Raw genomic sequence first — 25,194 nt, 5'->3', positions numbered from 1 at the left:
AAATGTGCACCAATCATCAGATAATAATTTATACTAGTTTTTACAGTGTAATCATATATATGTCTACTCAAAAGTAAGTCCCATTGAATTCAATGGGATTTACTCTCTAGGTAAGTGGGCACAGGATTGCAGCTTTACAGTGGAATCCTGTATACATCTACTCGGAAGCAAATAACATTGAGTGATATGGGGTGCATACCCAGGTAAGTGCACAGGACTGCAGCCTTAGATTTCTTTCCTGCTGTAAAGGCATTAGGATATGCTCCCGTATGTTCTTTCCAATGTGATCTAATCATCATCAGAAATCTTGCTCCATGTCCTTCTGCATGCTGAGGCTCAGTGGATGGCCATGAGAGAGAGGTTCTTCTCAGTCACGACAGCATTGTTGTGGGATGCTCTCCACAGGGACATCCACCTGGCTCCATAACTATTTTGTCATTTGCTAAAAAATATGGCTGTTTCTGAGCAGCATTTGGTGGTGGGTGTCTTCTGATTATATTTTGATTATTTATCCTGCTCCTGTTTTTCTTTTTGCTTTGCTTTTTCTGGGTCTTTTTAGACAATTGCTGCTTACGTTTAATAGTTTATTATTATAATTTTATGGGTGTTCTAAAATTGGTTTTTTATTTTTCATATTGTTACTTACCTCGTTTTCTTGTTAAAGAAAGGTAGTATGTAAAAGTTTTAAAGACACAGACATACCGCAGGTGACAGTATAGTCTTATCTAGGGACCTCAGGAATCTCCTGGATAAATCTTGCTATTCATAAAAAAGAACCAGCGTTCCTCAAAATTTCTCAGATATTTTGCCTGAGAAAGAACGTCCAAATTTGAACCTCCGTGCTTTAAGAGGAATTTCAAGGGCAACTCTGCCTCTCATGAATGGTTTAATTGGTTTTCTGCACATTGCAGAGGGTTTGAATAGATGAGCATTGTGGTCTCTTCCAGCTCAACAATTCTATGATCCTATGATCTCATCCTTTCACAATCTCTCTACAAAAAGGCTCAATCATTTGTGTCCAAAAACCTAAATGCAATCTCTCTGTCAGTAGGGCAATCCTGAGAGATAGTGACTTTTTGAAGGCCATCCAGTAAGCTAAACTGGTTGCGTAATTATCGCTCCTTCTAGTACTGAAAAAGGCACACTCAAGAATAAGATGGTAGTTTTTACATACTCAGCAAAACTCAGATTAATTTCTAAATTAAATTAAAAAGAACACAAAAATGCCCTAAAAACCACTGCAATAACGAATATATTTGGTGGCTTCCAAGACCTATGACATGTTAAACCTGTCAATTAGTGTCATGGTGGGGGGCAGGATGTGTGTGTGAGGGGTGAGCAAAGCACAGAGAGAAGGAAGAGGCTTTCTTGAGACACTAACAGCTTATAGTATCCTGGAGGTGGGCTTTATGATTAGGCTTGGGAGATGCACACCATAAGGGTAAAAACTTTCCTCTCCTCAAGGGAGGTCTTGGGGAAAAAGGGCAAAGAAATGAGGCATATTTTCCTTTCCCACCCTCCTGAAATCTTCCCTCACTGCACTACATACTGCTAAAGTACTCAGGTTTGGGGTTGGTGGCCTTTTAGAACTCTATGGCCCACAGGGGACATTTTGAATAATGTGGAAAATAAGTTGCTACCTTTTCTCTCCCCAACAACCCCCCCCAAAGCCTGCATGAGCGCCCCCAGGAGCACTACAAGGTTCTGGTTCTAGCCTGGCTTGAGCCCCTGGGCAAACACACCTGTTGGGATGGAGGATACTGCAACATTTTGCTGCAAGTCCCCACTTGTAATGCGTAATAGCCAAACACCACCCATATTGACTACACCCCACCAGCAACCTGTTCATAAGACATAGATGGAATTTGCAGATCACTTTCCATAGCTGTTGTTTCAAGGAACCAGACAGAACCATCTTCACCTTCTCCAGATGAAAATTTCTCCTTTGCTTGGCCAGCGTACTTAATGTGAATATATTATATTTTACAAGATATATGTTGTAATTATATTTTATATATACTTCTATATTTTATACTTATATAAAATATACTTATATTTTACAAGAAGTCACTCGAGTACTGCAAGAGGAAAAGCGCAAACTCTTTTTGTCCATTTGTTGTTGTTGGTTTGTATCAACAAATACCTCATTTATTTGAGATTTGTGTTTCTCATGTGCTCAGTTGATCTGCCGTACTTGAGACAAGCACCTCAGCCTGATGATTTTATATGATTGAAACAGAAGATTGTATCAGGTTCTTCAATGCAAGTCTATCACCTGCTGCTTGTCCCTCTGATCTTCCTCATCATCTGTATGGCTTTCAACATAAACTCTAAAAATAAAATATGACAAAAAGGTTCAGTCGCTTGTCTCCAAAAATCCAAATACAAGTAAGATATCAGTACAGATGCATAATTAATTATACTGAAGCTAAAGAGATATGTAACCACTGTAGCTCTTTCTAGTGGGCTGGTTTTGCTCTAGATTATGCAACTGGCTAGCCCTCAAAAGGGGTTTGGAAGGTAGGAATTTGTTTTCATTGTCCTGTGTTGTTGTTTCTTTACTTATAGATTTCTCCAAATAAAAAAATGAAGAAAATTTAAAATGAAAAAAAAAATTAGTACAATATAATATAAATCATGGAAACTTACTAGGCCTATGTAAATATCTCTCTCCCCAAGTACCATCACTGTGGATTCACAATACCAGCAGCCACAGAAAAAATCCAAAGGTAAATAAGAGGCCTTTTAGAGCCATCCAAGAAAGAATCCATACACGTTGTGTAAAAATAACTTGGTGGAACTTCTAAAGGTTGTGGGGCATTTTTACCACTATTTATTTATTTATTACATTTAAGTAATACATTTATTACATTTATATACCGCCCCACAGCCGAAGCTCTCTGGGTGGGTGACAAAGGAAAGGAGGAGGTTCTATGTTTACAAGTGGATATAGGATTAGGCTCAGAAAAAGCCCTTAGAATGACCTTGGTGGAAGACAGGCGTTGAAAAAGCAGAATGAGAAAGTGTCTGGACAGAGTTCTCATTAGAAGGCAGACCTCTTTTTAACAAAAGCTGGAAAAGGTTAATGCTTTCAAACCTTGTATAATTAAACATTTCTCGAATGAGCTGATAATTGGGAAACAAACTGTATTAGCAAATAATTAGGAAAAATAAATTAACCTACATGACAGCACCATTCCTCTGGCAACCATGGAGACCTATAATGTTTGCAGAGAGAATTCTGTACTGAAAATGCCATTATATACAGGAAGCCTGATTTCATTCACAAAATGAGGAATCTTGTATTTTTTGGGGGCCTGTTCTTACAATTTTTGTGTCCCCTTTTAAAATTTACTGGTATGATTCACCTACCTTATAGTATCTCCTTTACTGTAGTCTTTTATTTCATTGTTATGGAAATCAGGAAGATTTTGACATGTCATCTTTGAATGTCTGTTGAAGTCTCCAGAGATTAAGCCATTGTTTTTTTCCCAAGGATCTGAAATTGTATATCTATTTTTTTTAGTAACAAGCAATGGAAACACTTAAGATGTTGAAATTTTCACAGAGCACGAGATCTGTCAAAGTGCGACATCTTATGTAATAAAAAATAAGACCCTAGTCTGAAAAATATTGATAGATGTTCTCCAGTGTAGTATAGGTCTGTACTATGTAACTTGCCTCTATTATTATATCCTCGTGGGAGTATCCCCTCTACCAGTTCTGCACTTCGGTAATAAATTAGTAGTGACAGCAACAATACATGAAAAAGAGAAGGTACCATATTGGTTATGCACACAACATTCCCTCCTAAGGACTGTGTCACTCCAACTCATTCTGCAATTCTCCCCATCTGCAACATAGATTAAGAGGGACAGGAACAGTTTCTGTGCAGCTTGCAAGGATCACATATAGTACATAGACTGAGTGCATCGGTGATCACCAAAAGCCTGATGCAGAATAATCTATACTTCGATTTTATTTAGACACAATGCCACGGGCCGGTGAATTGCTCAGATCAGTATGACCTGCAGGACTGGCATTTCACCGCAAAGATTGGGATGCCTGTGGTCAGCGTTACCATGTAGACTGGCATACTATACCTCATACTCAATGCTTTTCATTGGAAGAAGTTCACTTTCTGCTCAAACTGATTGAAAGATAAATGATCGAGGGCTGACTGTGCAATGCATTAACTGATCCCTCCAAAGTTCTGGTAGCTAATCCTGCCCACCAATACCCCGGGCTAACTCTAAACCTTCTCATTTCTACTCCAACCTAATACATCTTCCAGCCCTCTCTAAACCCTCCGCTACGAGTCCTACAATGGAATGACTATTCCATAAGCCCATCCACTTCCTTCTCCCAGGCAGGCTCGCCTTAACTCCATTTATCTCTACTTCCTATTCCAAGAGCGAAAGGGTAGAGAGCATACTGGAGCTGAACTAACTATGGCCATAGCTAGACCACGCCTATATCCCGGGATCATCCCAGGATCATCCCTGTACATCCAAATGACACACAGGGGATACCGGGAGCAGGCAGGGATGACCCCTCCATATTCCTGGGGAAATCCTTAGGTCTAGCTAAGGCCTATATGATCTTTTGAGCTGAGAAGACAATTAGTCTAATAGTTAAATCATTTCTCCACCAAAACACTTACCAATGGGTTTCCCTCTCTTCTTTTCTCCTTCAAAAAGGCAAAGACAATAGAAGAACAGAGTGATCCCTAAGAGGGATCCGCTTGCGCTGAACAAGTATCTGATCAGCACGTCCTTTGTCTCTGTGGCCCAATGGAATGCTCCAAGTATTGGAAATAGGAAGGACAACAGCAGAGCAAACCTACAACTGGACCACCAGTTTATGCCTCTCCTCCTTTGCCCAGTGTTACCCTAGGAAGGGCAAAGGGCATTGGAGAAGTGCTGTTATGTTCCAATATTCTGGCCTTCCATGTGTAAAACCCAGAGTAAATGGAACATGGGAACACCAAGATGAACATAAAAGCAGACTATATAGATAATCAAGCTTCCAAAAATACATCTTTCAGAATGGGAGTTTAATGACATTGCATAATTACCTGCATTACTTTGCAATTCGCCTTCTAAATCTTCTAAGGCTTGTTGATCAGTACTGTGTTCCAAAAAAGGATCATCACGCTCAGTGATATCAATGCCTTCAATTTCTGAAATTTCAGATGCCGCTCGAGATAAAGGCCAGGTAGCTGAGCTTTCGTGTCCTGTCTCAAGGACTGAAGAAGGACGAGGAGTGCGCTTAATAGCTCTGCAGAGGGGAATATTTGCAGAAAAAGGCCTCGGAGAAGCATTTTCTGAAACAAACATGGGAGAGGAATTTGCTGTAAGTGACCTGTTATAAAAACGTCCTCATCTAAAGATCTCTGCTTCAGTTCTTTCACTATTTTAGATAGGATGTCACATATTCCAGTAAGTACTTTCAAGAACCCTATTCACTGTACTCCCAAATCTAGGAAACACTTTAATCTGAACATGAATCCTTGCCCCAAGTCAAAGCAACAATTTGAGGATGCCTTCATATTTTATAGGGAACCCTTTTCCTTTTATAGGGAAGCCTTTTCCCAAACAGTGTTTTTTGGTGGCTAATACGACACAAAGTATTCATTCCCAATTAAGAGAAATAGTGAGGATTCTAAATTACTTCGTCTCTCTTGCCTCAAGCGGAAGTTTAGATTCTGGGAATCGTATTACCTCCAACCAACCCCCAGTATTGGTGGAGAAAGCTACCTCTTCAGACCAATCTAAATCACCTGCTGATTGTATCCTCAAAGAAAATAAGGAGCAACCTTTAGGGGGTACAGAACATAATCTGGTTTTACAGACATACCAGGCTGTCCTAAATATTATGCTTTTTAACAGAGGTATGCCACGCTGGGACTTAGTTCAGATGGTCAAACATCATCTAAAAATCTAAAGCATATGATAAGAAAAAAGTGTTTGGGTGCAAAAATGCATTGTGAACTCAGAGAATGGAGAATGGTTATGGTGAAAAGTACATAGTGGCAAATTAAGGTTTGCAGTTGTGTGGTATGTTGATCAGCCTACCACATCACGTACAATTATAGTATTCTAGTCGCAATTGGTATAAGAAGTTACAAGTGGGACCTGTAACAAAATGTTGCAGTGTAGAGGGCTCCTGTTCAGGATTCCAGTCAGCCAGCCATGCTTTTTTCCTGGATACTCCCATCCCATTCCCTCGGTTTTACATCCCTCCCGCCCCCAATACAACATTCAGTCACCATTCAGTGCCCATTGGGCATTCTCTGTCCACACTGAACTGTTCTAGTCCTCCAGCCCCATAGGCATCTGGTTGGCCATTGTGGTAACATAAAGTTGGACTGGATAGGCCTTTGGCCTGGTTCAGCACGGTCTTCTTGGCTCAGTTCAGACAACACATTTCTCAACGGTGGTTTCAGAACACCACAGTGGAGTTTTTACACCACCGTTGAGAAATGTGTTGTCTGGAGGGAAAACTCCACCCTGAATATCCACACTATGCAGAGGAGAGTTCCTGCACAACAGTTGTGTTGCATGTTGTGTGGAGGGCTCCATGGAGTTTCCTGCTGCAATGAGTGGAGTTTCCCCAGTGGCTATAGAGTACTGTGGCAAGAGAGGCGAAAGGAACGAGTGCCACTCTAGGAGAGTCACCGGGATTGTGAGTTTTTTTGCAGCAGTGGCTGACTGGATACCATTGGGAGGACTGGGGGAGGAGAGAGGGTGGAGGAACTGTCAATCAAACGCCACATTGACTTTTACTCAACTCCACAGGAGCCCACAGTCACACAACGGTGGAGTTGGAACATGCTGTCTGTTGAGTGCTCCTTACAAAACTCCACCATTGAGTGGAGTTTTCGCACTGCGTAGAGAAATGTGTGAACTGAGCCCTTATGTCATGTTCTTATGGATCCAAGAAAAATATGACAGCTTAGCTTTCATTTCCCAGATTTTCAGGTACTGGGGACTAAGAATGGCTAGGAAATCCCCTATCAAATGAAAGAGGTATTCATGCCAAGTACATAGGTTTGGTGTTCCCAGTGCAAACGTGCTGCTTTAGCAATGTTCTCACCTGTGGACGAGCACGATAGGGAAGCTCGAAGCCTTGGGGTTTGTCTTCCTGATCTACCTGACGGTCTGCTGAGCTCCATTTTCAAGACATCTTGCACTACGGACTCATCAGCGCATTCACTTAAGCTAATGTGTCTCATCCACTGCTCAGACCCTGAAGTTGAAAATGCAGTAAAGAGAATCAGAATTTTCATGTTGAGCATTTTTATTCCCACTCCATCCCAAGACCTTGCCTTTCACCCTCGTCTTGTTTATTAAATCGTGCCTCACCACTGGCTAAGCTGTGGGAGTTGTAAGTCAAAACATCTGGAGGTCCACATGCTGCCCATACCTGATATAGGGCTTACAAATGAAGTTTGAGTTTGGGGAAGTCGTCATCTTTGCATCCTCCTGGTACAAACCTGGTGCATCAACAGTATATTTAAAGAGGGTATTTTTATGGTATCTACGAGATCTCACAAGAAAGGGAGTTAGGATTGGTCATTAGCAGCTTCATATATTTTGGATCATTTCTGGAAGATTCCAGGGGAAACTTTGGAGCTCCAGAGAAACACATCTAAAGGACATGGGCTGTGCACATAAACCAGGGTTTTCTGTCACATGGAATCTTCTACTCATGTTCAAATACATGTGGAAGCCCCTGTCAGATCTCCCCACTTAACTCAGGGAAGTAGGAGACTTAAGAGGGTGGAGCCGACCCATATGAAGTCCTTTGGGGGTGGACACTATGTACGGCCCCATGCCTCTTAGTTCCTGGACCCTATTCAGGCATAATGCTTGACTAAAGGCTACTGTCTTGGCATCCGTTTGCATCTCTACCTGAAACCTACGACTAGTCTTTTAAATATTTAGACTCAGTATCGTAAGATGAATCACAGAATTTTCTCTAGACAGATTTGGTGGAAAGTGCTCCTGGCCACAGCTGCAACCTGGAGTTCACAAGCACTCCAAATCTTCAAACCTGGCTACGAATGAGCCGGGAAGGCCTAATCCCATCATCCAAACTTTTACTTCAGAAGTGCACAAAAGCAAAATACAAATACGTTTTTTTAAGATGAGCAAGTAGCTAGTTTGTTAATTTTCATTTAACAATTAGGTTGTTTACTCAAGCAATTGATTTATGACTGCTAATGGTACATTAATAATTTCCCAAAGAGCTTAATGCACGGTTATTAAAACAGAAAGCAGCCCTCATCAAAGCTTAGCTTCAAAGAAAAATCAAGGAATTATCAGTTGACTTGCATAATTGTATTTCCCATTACAAGTGTACTATTGCAGAGCTTACAACTTAAAACATGAGGAGATGGCACATTTTGTCTCTTTGTTTTTTCTGCTGAAACTTTTCCTCGCATCTCCTCAGTATGGCAGCTACACCCGTTTATGTCAAATTCACTTATATATGATGTCCTAGACCTGGCATATGCAGATAGAGATTTTTTTTCTGTACTTAAATATGTAACCGAGGCTACCATGCTATAAAGCAGATGTGTTCAGCAAGCAACACATATGGAACTGGATTATTGTAGCTCTGTTTTAGTACCTGAAAACGAAATGCTGTTGCTTGGAGGTTGTCTTCCTGGACTGACTAAAGGACGTGAGTCCATCACAACTTGCTGACAGCTTGTATCCATTGTAAAGAATCCCTCAAGTCCTCTATACGGGTTATGAATAGGTCTCTCGCGTAGGGCTACCTGTAACAACGGGGATGGTAAAGAAGATTGGAAAGGCAACATTGACGGCTGTTTTGAAACCACTCAATGTGAGTTCTCATAGCACATTCCATTTTTAAAATCTGAAACTTGTCTATGGCCTGGTACAGGCAGGAAGTTTAACCATGGTTACCACTAACCATGGTTTGCTGCCTTAAGGCTGGTTAATAAACTGGGTGCAGTGTTAAATGATAATTTGGCTTTCTAAACCAAGTTAAATCCAGCGCCTAGAGGGTATATGTGGAACTACCAACATGACCTGATTTTCACCTTGCAAAGAGTAGAGAGACTGGGAAACAGCCTTAAATCTCATTATCTCAGTGCAGATGCAACAGTGATCCTGTTTAGACGACACCCTAAGCCACAGTGGTTAAGCATTTTGAGCTAAACACTATGGCTTAGCGTGTCATGTGAACCATTCCTAACTATGGTGGCTACATAACCATTGTTTAAACATGCTCACTAACCATTTGCTGCAAAAGGGTTAGCTAACCATGGCTTAGTGTGTTGTCTGAACAGGCCCAATGACATAGCAAACTTATATATACCTACTCAAAAGTAAGTCCTAGGATTCACTGGGATTTGATCCCAGGTAAGCCTATTTACAATTGCAGGCTTAACAGTGGTTTGAAAACCCACTTCAAACATGGGCTTTACAACCTGGTTTGCAGCCAATTCTTAACCACGGTTCAATAAGCAAACCATTGCTAAAATTTACATCTACATAGGGCCTATATGGAACACACCTTTGCCTCTGCAACTCTTCTTTAAATATTATAAGGATATTAAAAAGCCAAAATCATCTGCACGATCTTGGCTCACCTTATGCAATGAAAAAGTGTAACTAGATTCACAGATACTGAAATTTGCTTAGTTGCACAGGATTGAAAATGTGCTTAAAATATGAAATACAGACTTTTGAAAGGTCACAAAAACTGGAACGCTGTGACTACACTAAACCCAGGAACAAGCACTTTATACAACGGAAGCCAAATCAACGTCCTCCTCCTCCTCCTCTAATGTGTACTCAGTGCAACTCATTTCTGCATAGGTCAGTGTGGTCCAGCCAACCACGCTAACCTGCTTCCTTTCAATATGACCCACTAACAGTGTTCCCAGCCCCTCTAGAGTTGAATGCTAGAAGCAAGTCATTAGCCAGCCTTCCTCCTATCCTTCTGTTTTCAATGACTCAGTATTAGTCATGCCTCTAGCTGGGAGAGGATGCTATGGACAGGCTGACTTACCACTGTGACTTTTGCTTTTAAGTTTGTAGAGGAGGTAAACTGGAATAAATATGAACACAATTTAGGGCTAATATTGTGTCAGATGCTGTTTCAGAAAGCCACTACAACCTAAGAAAGTGGCATAGGATGAAGATGAAGGGAGATGATAGAAAGTAGGTCTGTTCTGACAAACAACACACACTAAGTCATGGTTAGGCCACTAACCCCTTGGCAGCAAATGATTAGTGAGCATGTTTAAACTGTGGTTATGTAGTCACCATGGTTAGGAATGGTTCACACGACATGTTAAATCATGGTTTACATGACCCGCTAAGCCATAACGTTTAGGTCAAAATGTGTAGCCACCATGGCTTAGCGTGTCGTCTGAACAGGGTAGGTGTATGAATAAAGAACAGACAATCCCAGTCTAACATTTCCTCCTAACATGACGCCTTTGAAAGGGAATCATGAGTGCACAGCCACATTGGAAGGGGTGATCTGTAATGTTTTTCAGTCAGTCCCACTAGCCACTTAGGGTAGGAAACAGCTAGTGGAATCATCTGTAAAAAGGTAAACACATCCCATTCAGCCTCCGGCCTGCTTTCTCCACTCCCCCACCTCAGCACTGCTGCATGAGGGGTGCAGGTGGGGTAGGACTTGGCAGACTAGGGGAGGAAGCTGAATAGAGAAGGGGAGCGAAAAGGGGGAAGAGAGAGAGGGGAAGATGGGGAGAAGAGACAGAGGCCTTGGCTAGACCAGACCTATATCCCAGGATTGTCCGGGATCATCCCTGTGCATCCAAATGACACACAGGGTATCCTGGGAGCAGGCAGGGACGACCCCTCCATTTGCCTGGGATAATCCTAAGGCCGGAGAGAGAAAAAAGGGAGAACTGAGTGTGTGTGTGTGTGTGTGTGTGTGTGTGTGCGTGAGAGAGAGAGAGAGAGAGAGAGAGTTTGTGAGAGAGGGGGGTAGCTCTCTTCCTACCAAATTTTGATACTGGACCTTCCCACCAGTACCATGCAAACATCCCCAGGAAGTTTCTAAGGAAATCTCTCTCTGTCTCCTGAGAAAAGATGTGTAGATGCTGAATAAATGATTAGAACTAAGCTATTCCATTTGCAAGCACTCCCAAGAACCTTTCAAAAAGTCTTTGTGTGAATGGGTAGGAGCCCGAGAGAAGAAGCAGCACATCACTGCTCCCCTGTCCCTCCAACCAGATGTTAGGTGTGATCTCTTGCTCCCCATAATGGGAAGGTAGAGGTGAGTTTGCCCTTCAGGGACTTTCAGAGAACAGGCAAGTGTTCACCACCACTACCAGCACCATCCCTTATTAAGGGTTTCCTGCTGGATTCTGTTCATGGAATCATTCAGGGGAAACATATGCGGATACTGGAAAAGCCATTGAAAGCCATCCCAAGTTCTCTTGTTTAAAAAGTCAGTGTGTGAATGAGAAATATTACTTCTGAAGGATCCAAAAGATAGCATGAGAGACAGATAATGCTAGCAATCAACAGGAAGGGAGAGTCAACATATCCCTGCTCTTGTTTGAGTACAAAACTTCTTCAGAGACTTGGGAAGAAGAATATTTCTTTCTTGTCCCCTTCCTCCCACCTCCTCTTCTTAACCCTCTGAGGATTCTAGGGTTACTAGTGGTACAAAAACTGGCCTCATTCTAAAGACAAGACTCAAAGCATAGCATGCCACACAAGCCAAAATTTTATTCTATCTGTTATTCCATCAACATATTTAGTAAATAGCAATGAAATGAACCCCACAAGCTAGAGAATAATTTTGTTTTTGTTACCACAGAAGATTTGGTAGTGACTGGTGAAACTTCATTCAGCTCCAGGAAAATCTTGCAGTCTTCAGACAAGTCCACCACTGGGAAAGGTTCACTAGGAAGTAATCTGGAAGGAGTAGAAGTCGGCTCAGATGACAGATGACAGCTATTCTTTTTCGTTTTAGCACTTTTTTCTTTTGTCATTAGTTGCTTATAAGGGGTTCTGGGAACCATTTCTTCTGCACTGGAACAACCAGGAGCAGCGTCAGCACTTTCGGGCTGTGAAGAAGCTCTTGCTAGAGAATTGAAGCAAAGAAATCATGTCAATTTAAATCCCTGTATCTAGTCTACAAAATAATTAAAATAAGCCAGTAACACATGTTAGAGCTACCCAGATACTCCAAACACAGGCTGCAACTTAGGCTGAAATCGTTACATTATACAAATAAACAAGGAAAAGGATTCCATCTTTCCGGTTGTCTTATCTTACCTTTCCAAAATCACAACTAATTCAAAAGATTAATCAGAAACAAAATCAGATGAAGATCACAGAAGAATCCCTGATACAAGCATAAAATATATATCCATTTCACTGATGATACACTCATCCGGCACCTCTGAATGCTGGAGGATTCACTTCCAGTTCTGCACCACTTTACTCAACTGGGCACACTAGCAGCTTTTCTGAAGTCATGCCCTTGAGATTAAGCACAGAAGTTGCCTCGTGGTGTTGTGTCCAAGGAACAAAACGTTATCTGTACCTGTGAGTTGTGAACAAGCAAAGAATATGCGCTTGGGGGGTGGGGGTGGGGACGACAATGTTGTCACAAGACCTCCTCCAACAGTGAAAGTGAGTGTTATGAGCTTACCTTTAGGAGTTTCTTCATGTTTATTATGAGGAAAAGTTAAACACTTTTCTTTGTTGACTGCAGAAGGAAGAGGTGACCTTGTGGAAATATTGCCAGCTCGTGCCAGAAAAATGTCTGGTTCAGTTTTCTGATTTTTTGACATGGTACCACTTGAGATACAAGACAAAAATTGGAACAGAAAAATGACCAGACTGCCACTTTAAAGCATCTTCCTAGGTTACATAGTATATACGTGTGTGTGTGTGTGTGTATATATGAAATATACATGAATACATTTTTATTATTTCTGAAGGCTTTTAACACCCTGTAAAGTTAAGACTGTGTGGTCAATGTAACGCTGAAGCCATTTGATACTTATTTTGGATTACGTTTATTTAATCCACCCTAAAGCATCCCTGACCATCTGTCAGGTATGCTTTAGGGTGGATTCCTGCACTGAACAGGGGGTTGGACTCGATGGCCTTATAGGCCAGTTCTAACTCTACTATTCTATGATTTTTGCATTCTACTCGGAAAATTTGACGATACACTTCTTTGTATTTTTAACAAAAAGTAGTCTAGAAGTAAAAAAAATAAAAGCTATGCATTTAGAAAACAAAAGGGGAGGGAAAGAAACCATATTAAACATTCTAAAATCTGCCCTTTGGTTAAATTTTATTATTTTATGCAAAAATACTAAACCAGGGATGTTCACACTCATTCAGCTCAACAACACAGATAGAAGGTCCCTTCATATGTTATTCACACTAAGGGGCTCTATGCATTGAAAAGGCCATAAGGCAATGCCACTACTGCTTCCTCTAACATCATGTGGCAGCCCTGCACATGACATCCACACAATGAGCCTAGGCGTCTCGAAAGGCAAGCCCGTGCACATGGACTCCATGGGCACAGGCTTCTTCTGGACCAGGAACCCCATTTGCGCAGGGTTCATGATTCCACTGAAGTCTACAAACATAGCTTTTCCTTTTGCAGATGTCCACGCTCAATGTGTGGATGCCAGAGTTGAAGCAAGGAAGCTGCATGATGTTGGGGGCTGAATTAAAATCCCGGTGGATAACCGCAAAGCCACAACTGGAGATGCAGATCAAAGCTTGTTTGTGGAAATAGGTGTACCCAGATTACTTCATAATTAGTTTGAACTTATTACCTATAATCAGTCAACTCATCAGATCCAGCTTCCATCACCACAAATTTAGTAGATTCTTCCGGTACTTCTTTGCAAGCCTTATGAGCAAACAAATATATTAATAAAAAGGATAAAAGATTCTCAGCCTACTCCAATCTAAGAGTTCAGGAATGTAAGAATACCGCAATCTAAAATCTGAAAGAATGCATATGATAGTATATAAGATAACACAATATAAATCCTTAGTCCTTTTGTTCCACCATTTTATCCATTGTTTTATCCATTTTCCTATTTACCTTCCCTCCTCAAAATATGAACAGACATCAAAAGGGGGAGAAGCCACCATTTGGAATCTAATGATTCACAACAACTGCTGTAAATAAACCAGAACAGGAAAAAAATACAGTGCATTAATACAATATTATATACTATTTACATTGGGGTAAATCCATCATCCAAGCAAAAGCCCTATAATCTGACATCAAAATCAGTTACCATTTGCGGCCCAGCATAGACAGCAGTACATAGCATAGGAATGTAGGGTCTAAGTAGCACTTGGTTTTTTATTTATTTTATTTTATTTTATTTATTACATTTATATACCGCCCCACAGCCGAAGCTCTCTGGGCGGTTTACAACAATTAAAAATAGTGAACATTAAAAGTATACAAAAAATAAAAAAACCATAAAAACAGTATAAAAACAACAGATACAAAATGAGACAGGCCATTATACAGACGCCAGCCCACCTATAACCTGATCCCCCTAAACCCAGGTGTGTTGGCGTGGAGTTTGTTTACTTGCTGACATAAGTACTCTGTGCAACTGAAAAGCCATCTTTCCCTTACGTTACATAGCCTAACCCAGCGTACTGAAATCAGGTGCAAAGGCTAAACCTAAGTGAACCCTGACTCAAAATAACAAACACACCCCAACTGGTAAAATTAAACATATACAGGCATAAAATCCATGATGTGCTGCTTTCTTGAGTGTATTTGTTATCGGTATGAGTAATCATAAATATTACTGAAATATTTGGACTCAATTCTAATTGCCTCAAATGTTTGTTAGAAAGGCACAGAATAAAGGCTGAAAATTAAGCCATTAGTTCTCAAACACATGCCCAAATTTCTTGCAACTGCCAAATCTGTAATGCAAGCAACCCCATTTTTCCCATTTAAATGTGGCTAATTTAAAAAATGCTCACTTTTGCTTAAATCATTTAGTTTCTCCCCCAATCCCCCACCCCACTGGATGCAAATGCGGTCATGTAATATAGGTCAGCTTGACTTTATTAAACAGCCTATCAACTAATTGTCAGGTGATAGAAGCAAATGAAACTGCATGTGGTGAGTGATCACACTGTAAATGCTTTTGCTGTGTATGTTTTGTAAAGGCTATTAAGTGCAACAAATAAAACTGAACTGGCCAGGCAATACATACTTACATCTTCAAGGATCTTGATTTTCAGAGAGGGCTCAGAGTTTACAAGTACTGCCTCGGGCTCGCCTTGTCGAAAAATATCTGTCCAGTATTTTTTCATTTCTTCCGCTAGAATTGAAATTTTGCCACTGTTAATATTTTTAGATCTTTATTTAATAATTGCTCCTGTGCAGTTGTGAAATAGTTGTGAAAACAATTCCAGCATGTTGAAGACATGATAACAGCAAGGTATTTTAGGAGGTATGCCTCCAGGAGAGAGTGACTGGGATAGGTAAGACAGTACACTTTGCATTAAGTAGGAACACCCCAATCTAAAGCCATAACAGATCCAGGAATGGGAGATGCTGGAATACAGACAGCCACATAGATAAGGTGATTATAGCAGTATACTTTCACAGGAAGAGTAGGGAAAAACTGGGCAAGGTTGGCAATAAGTGATTGTTTGGGGAAAGAAACAAGATTTTTTAGAGTTCATCTGGACAGTGTGTTTCCAGTATCATGCCGGAATATGCAACCTGTAGCCAAGGAGTTTCTGGAAGAAAAGGCAAGAGTCTTTCTAGGATTCAGGAATACCATGTGTACCCTAAGGACATTCATGTTCAGCACACAGAAGGTATGTTTATTCATTTCTGCGGTCTCCTATCAGTTCTCATCAGCTGTGCAGATTTGGCAGGAAATTAGCAGGGGTGAAAGCACTCTGCAAACCTGGGCTTTGGGAACTGGAAGGACCCAAAGAGTATATATGAGATCCTAAATTAAAGGAAAAGTACATGTACGGTAGATAAGTTACCCAGTATTATATTTCCCTGTAGGAAGAGGTAGAATCTTATCTCATTGGAAGCTTTGATAAAAAAAAAGAATCCGCAGAAAAAATACCTGCTGGTTCTTTTCTTATCCAAATTCTACCTGGAGGAGACCATCTGGCAACCTGATGTACACTGCCAGAAAACTGGGATATAAATGTAAGATATTTAAAATATTTTAGGCATCACAGCAATACTGGCCATCTTGGGTAGTATCCAACAAGGACATTCCGCAAACTCAAAATAGTGGTGGAGGAGCTCTGCTGAATCTCTCCGTTACACAAGCAGCTGCCCATTACGCTTGAGCAACTGGCTGCACAAGAGGTGCAGAGAAGTTACACAACGGGACATATAATGGGGGCAAAGCAGTTGTGCAACTGGTTGCACAAGCATAATGCAAAATCACTTGCGCAACTATGATTGCACAAATGTAACTTCAGTTGGATTCTTCTCTCGTGCACAGCTCACAACCTAGTTTCCGCCAGCGCAACATGGACACTGCCCGTTGTGTCAAAAGCGCAGGAAGCGGAGAAGCACTTGAATCTTGGAGTTTTTAATCATTGCCTCTAACCTGAGCAGTATTTCAGAAGAATCACAATTAGGCATCCAGAATTTCACTTGCCTGCTCTCCAGAGGTGACGGTCCCTTTCCTCCTTGTAAAACGGACTGCCAGACACCTCAGACAGGTTTTCATTTGTAGTAAGAAAAAAAGATAGCAGCCACTATTTTTTTCCCCATTAACCATCTTCTCCATACCTGCACCTCTCAGGGCTAGTTCACACAACCATTTTAAGGTGGTGAGAATGGGTTCTCCGGACAAAGAGTAAAATGGCTTTATGATTGCTTCACCTTACACTCCCAATTTTCCACACCAACGCAAATCTTTGGCTTGATTTGTGGTGTAGAAGTATGTGGCTGTACACTTTGATCACTTACTGTAGACCTTAGTTCAACGATCAGGTTCAGTGAGCCCTAAGCCCAGTTAACCAATCAGATTCTTAAAATGGTTTGTCTACTGGGAATACAAAGGTAAATTATAATGGACTGAGAAGCCCAGCCAACCTGCAAAATGAGCAATCGCTATGTCATCTTCATCTTCATCTTCCTCCTCTTCCCCAACACAAGTGTCATGAGTTTCGTTCACTGCTGATTTTTCGAGCTTCAGTTCACTGGCTATAACGTTATCTGGCAATTTATCAACTGGAGTCCTATAAAAGCAGAAAGGGAGCAAATGCTTCAAAATTGCAGTTATACTACAGACTGTTTCTCTTTTTTGTCCACACAAGGTGACAAAATCTTGGTTCTAACTGTCCACAATGATCTGCTATTTCCAAGGATGGCTGTGCAATTTTGAACTCTTGTTGGGTATCAGTCATAGAAGTTTAATAGAAAACTACAGTTCTTCACAACATTTATTCCAATAGTTTTCTTCTACTGATGCAGCAACTAAAATCCACAGGAACTGCATGCCATCTAGTTCTAATAAAATTAATCTCTACATTACTGATAACATAGTACTATAAGATACCTTGACATCTATTATGCCATTCCTAATAAGCATTTATTATTATTATTATTATTATTATTATTATTATTATTATTATTATTATTTACGTTTGTATACCGCCCCATAGCCGAAGCTCTCTGCTGGTTTACATAAGATAAAAACACTTAAAAACAATATACAAAAATTTAAAACCACCAAAAACAAACCCAGGCTAAATGCTGGGGAGAAGAGAAAAGTCTTGACCTGGCACTGAAAAGATAACAATGTCGGTGCCAGGCGGGCCTCGTCAGGGAGATTGTTTCACAATGGGGGGGGGGGGGGCACCACAGAAAAGGCCCTCTCTCTTGTTGCCGTCCTCCGAGCTTCCCTCGGAGTAGGCACCCGGAGGAGGACCTTGGATGTTGAGCGCAGTATACAGGTAGGTTCATGTCAGGAGAGGCGTTCCATCAGGTATTTTAAGTAGGTAACGTATTTTTCTACACCGGAGTACTTTCCAATATTACTGCATGGGTACTTTAATGAAGTATTATTAAACAGATGATTAGATTAGAAAATACAATTTCCCTCCTGTGTCATGACAATCCACAGAATACCTTCTATGTTTCTTAATCAATAATCTTTCCATATATTTCAAGCTATCTTCTTTGAATTCAATTTCAGTGCTTTTTTTCACAACTGGTGGGCTTGTCTGCACTTGACAAGTACCTGAATTTTCTATAAAAACACAGAGAAAAGTATTAGGGACCATTCAGAGAAATTAAGATATCAATGCCATCGTTTTTTCCAATAATAACTGCAGGATGCTAATAGAACCAATGGAATAAAAAAATCCTAAGAATATAATTCGGAATAATGATGTTCACTGGTATAAAATGTCACTCCTATCAAAGCAGTATGGGCACAATCCTAGCCTTTGTGCGTAGAAATTGCATGCGCATTGGGTAGGCTAGCTCCCCCGTCCCCAGCAATCATTAATATTTCTATGTCCAGGAACAGAGATATCTGTTTCCCTATCTTTTTTTAGATATACACAAATGAATAGTCATGATCATGTCTAGGTGACTGTTAACATCCACAAGTCAATTATTGTCCCTTTTTTCATAATGCTTATTTAGAATATTTTACAAATATTACTTAGCAACTATTAATCCATACCTGATCCAACCTGACAAGAGCGTACTTCCTTAGATTTTTGAGAGCAATTTCCATTCCTCCACTGATTTAGAGCTTCCTGAAAATACCTTGAAGATTCTTCTTCATCAAAAGTACCATGCAATAAAGACCCGCCATGGCAGCTCTCAGACCTAACCTCTGTAGGTAGTTCCACAGAAGCTTCCTGAATGAAATTCAAGAATTAATCTGGATGAACTGAAATTCATCGATTTTCAATACACCCCAAGAAAATAGATCAGTCATAAAACTCCTTTACATCAAACACATAAGAAAGGTCATATAAAACTTCCACATTTTAAGGATCTGGATTTTAAGAATAGTGTTGAATAAGTGTTGCATACCAGCTTCAAGATAGCCCAAACATCAGCAATGCAATTCAAAGACACATAAGCAATCTCTGCTTGACTACACTGGCTCTAATCCACCCCAGTTCTGCATACTCTTGGAAATCCAGTAGGATATAAACATACAAGCACTGGGTTATGGACACTATATTTACACACACATCATATTTCATAACAATACTGTACATAATGTACAAAAAGTTATTATTATTCCAGCTATAAACCAATTCATGCACTGAAATTGCCCCTACAGATGCATTCACATGGATTCATATGCCTGGAAAATGCCCTTCTGCAATTGTGGAAATCAAAGCCACAAAGCTGTGGTTGTATCCACAGAGAAGTCAGCTCACATGTTACATTCTGTAAATGAATGTACCGAACAACAATATCACAGTAAACTCTATTTAAGATGTGCCCGCCCATTCTCCATTCCTCACCCCAAATTAAGGAATTTTGTAAAGTGTGTAAAAATCTGAGTTGGGTCATAATTATGTATCAATGTATCTGCTTCAAGTATAACTAGGTATGGCTCATCCAACCCTATGTTTTTAATGTAAGAGAACAGTATTTCTAAAATATGAATGTATTCATTCGTTATATAGAAATTTATATCCTGCTCTTCTAGTGCCTGTGAATCACTCAGAGTTGCTCACAACTATTTAGAACCACAATACAATATAAAACCATACCTTAAAAAAATACAAAACATAGAAGCAGAGACCATAGATAAAACAGCCTTTCTACAAAACAAACTTAGGCTGTGATGCTGCCTTATACTGAGTCAGACCATTGGGCCATTCTAGCTCAGTATTATCTACTCTGTTTGGCAGTGATTCTCCAAGTTCTTTCATAGCCCAATTCTATGACTAGAGATCTCCTTTTAACTGGAGTTGGCAAAGTTTGAACCTGGGGGCCTCTGAATACAAAACATGTGCTTTACAACTGAGCTATGGCCACTCCTGTTTTTTAAACATTTTTCTTCTTCAAAGTATTGGCTGAAAGATCTCCCCCTTGCATCTCAGCTGAAGCTGCTAAGATGTGCTTAATTTTGGAGGAACACTCCCTTAGGTGGTCAGCTTTTGGCTGTGATTCTGAAACAGGAAGTTTCAGTAACAAATTTCTTAGACTACCTCAATATTGTATGTTGGCATTTTGGGTAAAGGTGAAGGAAGGTCTAATGTATCTTCTGAAGTATTATTAACTTCCTTCTTCTGTACAGTATTTATACAGCCATTAAATTCCCCAGGATTTATTGTTTGCAGGAACTGTTGTGCAGCTTCCAGTTTCCCTATTGAGACACGTGCTTTTGCCTATGGACAAGAAGAAGTAATATGTTAAATTGAAAAGAAACAAAGAGCATACAGGTAAACAGTTTTTTCATAATCAAAATTCATTCATCACAATAATTCTACATGTATCTCTGGTTTACCGACTTAACCCCTGGTGCCCAACAGACGACATGTTAACCTACATTGGGATGATGATGATGATGATGATGATGATGATGATGATATTTATTTTTATCCCACCTTTTGCCCAATACTGGGCCTCAAGGCAGTCTTACAAAGTTTAAAACATACATTGTAAAACCTAGGAAAAGAAATGTAAAAAAAAAAAAAAAGTTTAAAATACACAACAAAATTGTAAGTCATTAACATAGATGGAGGACCAAATCACTCTCCAAAGACCTGTTGGAACAAACAAGTTTTAGCCTGCTTCCGAAAGCCCATCAAGGAGGGAGCCAGTCTAGCTTCCCCAGGAAGAGAGTTCCAAAGCACTGGAGCAGCCATCGAGAAGGGCCTCTCCCATGTTCCCACCAAGCGCGCCTGTGAAGATGGTGGGACTGAAAGGAGAGCTTCCCCAGAAGATCTTAAAGCACGGGCAGGCTCATAAGGGAGAATACGGTCTTTCAAATAAATAACCCACTTTGTAGACCATAGGTTTTCACAGCAGGTTATTTCAGGGAAATATGAGCCTCGTGTGGCACAGAGCGGTAAAGCAGCAGTTTCTGCAGCTGAAACTCTCCCCACGGCCTGAGTTCAATCCCAGCGGAAGCTGGTTTCAGGCAGCCGGCTCAAGTCGACTCAGCCTTCCATCCTTCCGAGGTCGGTAAAATGAGTACCCAGTTAGCTGGGGGAAAGGTAATAATAACAGCCGGGGAAGGCAACGGCAAACCACCCCGCTATAAGGCCTGCCAAGAAAACGTCAGCGAAAGCTGGCGTCCCTCCAAGAGTCAGTAATGACTCAGTGCTTGCATGAGAGGTTCCTTTCCTTTCCTTTCCTATTTCAGGGAAATAAACTACTGTGGATTAAAAAATCCTGCCAGACAACATGATAACTCATGATAGGTTAAATAATTCATGACGGGTTATTTAACCCATGGTGGGTTAGCGTGTTGTCCGAACTCAGTCAATGAGTTGGCTCAGATACAACATTTCTGATCCACCAAACCATTGTTTAGCAGGTTGGTAACATGTTACTTTTAGTTACTTCCTGGTTACATTTGAACTGGTAAACTATGGTTTGCAGTTGCTCTCCAAACAAGCACTTGAAACAAACGTCAAAGTGGGGTTTCCAGAGCAGTGTCGATTTGGAGGGCAAATGCAAGCCATAGTTCAAATGTAATGGCAGACACTGATCCGACTAAACGAGGAAACAACTATCCAACTGAGCATGAGCATGCAAAAGGAGGAGGGAGTTAACAAGCCCTAGCTCATTCCCAATTCCTCCAACTTTGGTTTGGATAATTAGAATCGTTACATGTCAAGAAACCAATGACACAAATAGGATTTTTAAAAGACAAATGTTCATGAAGTATTTTTCAGGAAAAGAAAATCTATCCACAAAAACAGCTAGTTTCTACCCGAACAAGAAAACTGGAGAATATTTGAGGCAGCTCTAGATGTAACTTCTTTACACTGCACTGTGTTTGTGTGTGTGCGTTTTCTAATAGAACACTTTTTACTGTGGATCCATGTGGCAGGTGATGTACCTGAACCGCTAGTAATTGCTCTTCCATGCTTTGGAGAGCAGTACTCCAAACAGATGTTCCAGTAGAATCAATAGCCTGAGCAGCACACTATGTAAATTCACGAACTCTTCTGCAGGAATTAGTGAATACTCTCTTATGTTATAAAGTGGCAGTCTAATTGCTTTGCTTTGCATTGCCTGTTACGTTCAGCATCTGACTTTCTCTACTCTGCTGCCTTTTAGATTCTCTCTCTCTCCATCTGTTCTCATTCTTTGCTACACGTGTGGAGGCTGCTCATTGAGTATTTTATTTTGGCAATAAATAGCAAGAGAATCAGTCAACTATAAGTGTTAGTTCTAGGCCACACAATTGTTCCCTGCTCATTCAGGTCATGGTTATTACAAAAAGGGAGGCACTATTTGGAAAATCAGTCTCCATCAAAGGGTGGCCAATGTCAGTCTAAAGCAGCCTTCCTCAACCTGGGGCGCTCCAGATGTGTTGGACTACAACTCCCAGAATGCTGGGGCATTCTGGGAGATGCAGTCCAACACATCTGGAGTGCCCCAGGTCGAGGAAGGCTGGTCTAAAGTAATAACAAAATCAGTTACAAACTATTATGGGGGTGGGGGGGGGAGGTGATTATTACAACCTGAAGCTTGCAGTCAGATGAAACTGCATCAAAGAGGAAAAAAACAGTCTATGAAAAAAGGTTATCAAACCTAGCATCAACAATGGTTCCAGACCCATTTACATCCCCAAACCAGACACAGCACATCATCCTTCCAACTATCCCTCTCATTCCATCCATTGTTTTTCACAGCTAAACACACTGACATCTCCCTGTGCCTCAAGCATACAACGTTGAGGGCATCATCAACTTTTCCCCTTTACTCCCTTGAATGTCATCAATTCTTTCTTACAAGGAACCTAGTCACCTTTTTACCATTATAGCTCCTAGATGTTCTTCACTGGAACTATGGCAATGCATTTTATTTGAAACTGCAATGTGGACATATATTAATTAAATCGCCAAAGGATCCTACCATCTTTCATCACTGGTGCAGAAACTACAAGAGGTCCAACTGGGAGATGTTATTAATATCATCTATGCTCTCTTACTTCAGGTCTCTCCCATCCAACAAATGATGACCCAATTGCCTATTCTATTACTATTGTCCAGACAATGACAAAATCTCAACTTAGCCTCTGTCCTCCGATTAGGCTATCTTTCAGGCATACTGTCTCTGCTGTCTTTCATAGCTATGATGAATTCAGTTTTACTCAGCAATGCATCAGAACTGTCTCCTTAATCGAGGGCAAGCAGCTAGTCACACTTCTGCTTATCTATTGACAAAATAGTAGAATGGCACTTTGGGGCAATTAAGGACATAAGAGCAGCACTGTCAGATCAGACCAAAGATCTATGTAGCCCAGTGAGATGCCTCCAGAAAGCCCATAGCCAAGGCATGAAGGCAACAGTGGCCTTCCTTGGCTGGGAGATAGCATAAAGCCATCATGGCTAACAGCCATTGATAAACCTATCCTCCATGAATTTGTCTAATTTCCTTTAAAGCCATTTAAGCTAGTGCCCATCATCATCGTATCTTGTGAATTCCATTAGTTTAAGTATGCATTGTGTGAAGAAATACATTTGGGGGGGGGGTTTATTTCCTGAATCTATTGCCAATAAATTTCATTGGATGGTGCTAATTTCTACTGATAAAGGAACAAGAACCTCTCTCTATCTCTTTTTCTTATATTCTTCAATTTACAATCATCTTTTCCAAACATGGTGCCTCCAGGGTTGTTAGACTGCAATTCCCATCACTGGCAGTACTCTACTAGGCAAAAAAATGACGAATAACCAACAAGTAGATGGCATACATACACTATAAGTAGGGCACAGACAAATCAACACACAAGAACGTTTTCTCCAAATATGAAACAAAACCCTGGTTATCCTGAAGACCCTTCAGATGCGTCACTTCACTGTGGCTTCTATTGCTCTGCCTAATGTTTGGAAACTGGAACCACACAAGCAGGGCCAGTCATGTAGGTTCTTCCTACCTAATCATTCCCCCACTGGGATGGACTGGGATAGGAGGGTAAGACCCATCTGACTGACCTGATTGATCTGCTCACACAGTTTGCACTTCCAAGTGCTATTGTGCAGTGGTGTGGAAGTCCTTCCCATGCCACTGTGGTAGCATATGCAGGAGCTTTTACTTGAGCTCACACAAAGAAAAATCACACAGAAGTTAACATTGCACATTGGCTAGCTGGGAAAAGTAGAGGTACAAATTATGGCGCGGGAAACGATAAACACCAGAAAATGCCCCACCAAAAGGCAATGGTCACAATGTGGTCAATCAGACAAAACAGATGGAAGGTGTTTGCTCTGAAAGGCAACCCCAACTGGAACAAAACATCCTAGCAACAGGAAAGGCTAACCTTTGCAAAAGGAACAATTTCTTATTCAAAATCTAAAAATTGGACATGACTTTTTCCCCTTGGATAGAATTTGGCGGGGAATCACTATGGAAGAGCTTTCTACTAGGGGTGTGCACGGACCCCCCGCTCCGCTTCACTTGCAGATCCGCCATTTTTCGGAGCGGGTCGCTCCGCCCCGCCCCCGCTCCGCCCACTTCCGCTCCGCTCCGCTCGGAGCTCCGGATCGGATCCGGAGCTCCGTTTTTGCCCCCCCATAGGCTTGCATTGAAAGCTAAAAAAGTAAACAACTTTTTTTCCGTTGAAGTTAGAAACCTCACGTTTGGCACCATGACACCTCATGGGCGTATACACACACACGCCAAGTTTCAAGGCAATCCCATCATCCCCTGATTTTTGGCGAATTTTTGAAAATCGGGCACCCCATTCACACCCCTTGGGATAGCTCCGTCAATTTGCATGTTACAAACCTCAAACTCGGCACCAGGGCAGCTTATCCATGTGTCCACATGCACGCCAAGTTGCAAGCAAATCCCATCATCCCCTGATTTTTGGCGCGGCTCTACCCTCTAACGCACCTCCCATAACCCTAATTCACACCCCTTTAGATAGCTCCGTCAATTTGCACGTTAGAAACCTCAAACTCAGCACCATGATAGCTTATCCACGTGTCCACATGCACGCCAAGTTTC

The 25,194-nt window shown here is 41.0% G+C and overlaps 1 protein-coding gene across 1 annotated transcript in view; it reads right to left on the bottom strand.

Moving 5' to 3' along the window:
* Window positions 1-2,105: 2,105 nt before the first annotated feature.
* ZBBX (zinc finger B-box domain containing) overlaps window positions 2,106-25,194 on the bottom strand; it is a 56,676-nt gene continuing 33,587 nt past the window's right edge. The window contains exons 8-20 of the mRNA XM_063131458.1: window positions 20,214-20,393; window positions 18,719-18,899; window positions 18,157-18,277; window positions 17,119-17,264; window positions 15,258-15,361; window positions 13,832-13,908; window positions 12,682-12,830; window positions 11,837-12,108; window positions 8,638-8,788; window positions 7,099-7,251; window positions 5,078-5,326; window positions 3,373-3,499; window positions 2,106-2,330 (exon numbers count right to left, since the gene is read on the bottom strand). Of these exons, the coding sequence (XP_062987528.1) occupies window positions 2,258-2,330; window positions 3,373-3,499; window positions 5,078-5,326; window positions 7,099-7,251; window positions 8,638-8,788; window positions 11,837-12,108; window positions 12,682-12,830; window positions 13,832-13,908; window positions 15,258-15,361; window positions 17,119-17,264; window positions 18,157-18,277; window positions 18,719-18,899; window positions 20,214-20,393 (1,983 nt within the window). The 3' untranslated portion in view covers window positions 2,106-2,257. The remainder of the gene's footprint in view (window positions 2,331-3,372; window positions 3,500-5,077; window positions 5,327-7,098; window positions 7,252-8,637; window positions 8,789-11,836; window positions 12,109-12,681; window positions 12,831-13,831; window positions 13,909-15,257; window positions 15,362-17,118; window positions 17,265-18,156; window positions 18,278-18,718; window positions 18,900-20,213; window positions 20,394-25,194) is intronic.

This window comes from Elgaria multicarinata, chromosome 8 (assembly GCF_023053635.1).
Source record: "Elgaria multicarinata webbii isolate HBS135686 ecotype San Diego chromosome 8, rElgMul1.1.pri, whole genome shotgun sequence".
NCBI classification, from domain to species: Eukaryota; Metazoa; Chordata; class Lepidosauria; order Squamata; family Anguidae; genus Elgaria; species Elgaria multicarinata.
This window is presented reverse-complemented; position numbering and strand designations above follow the sequence as displayed.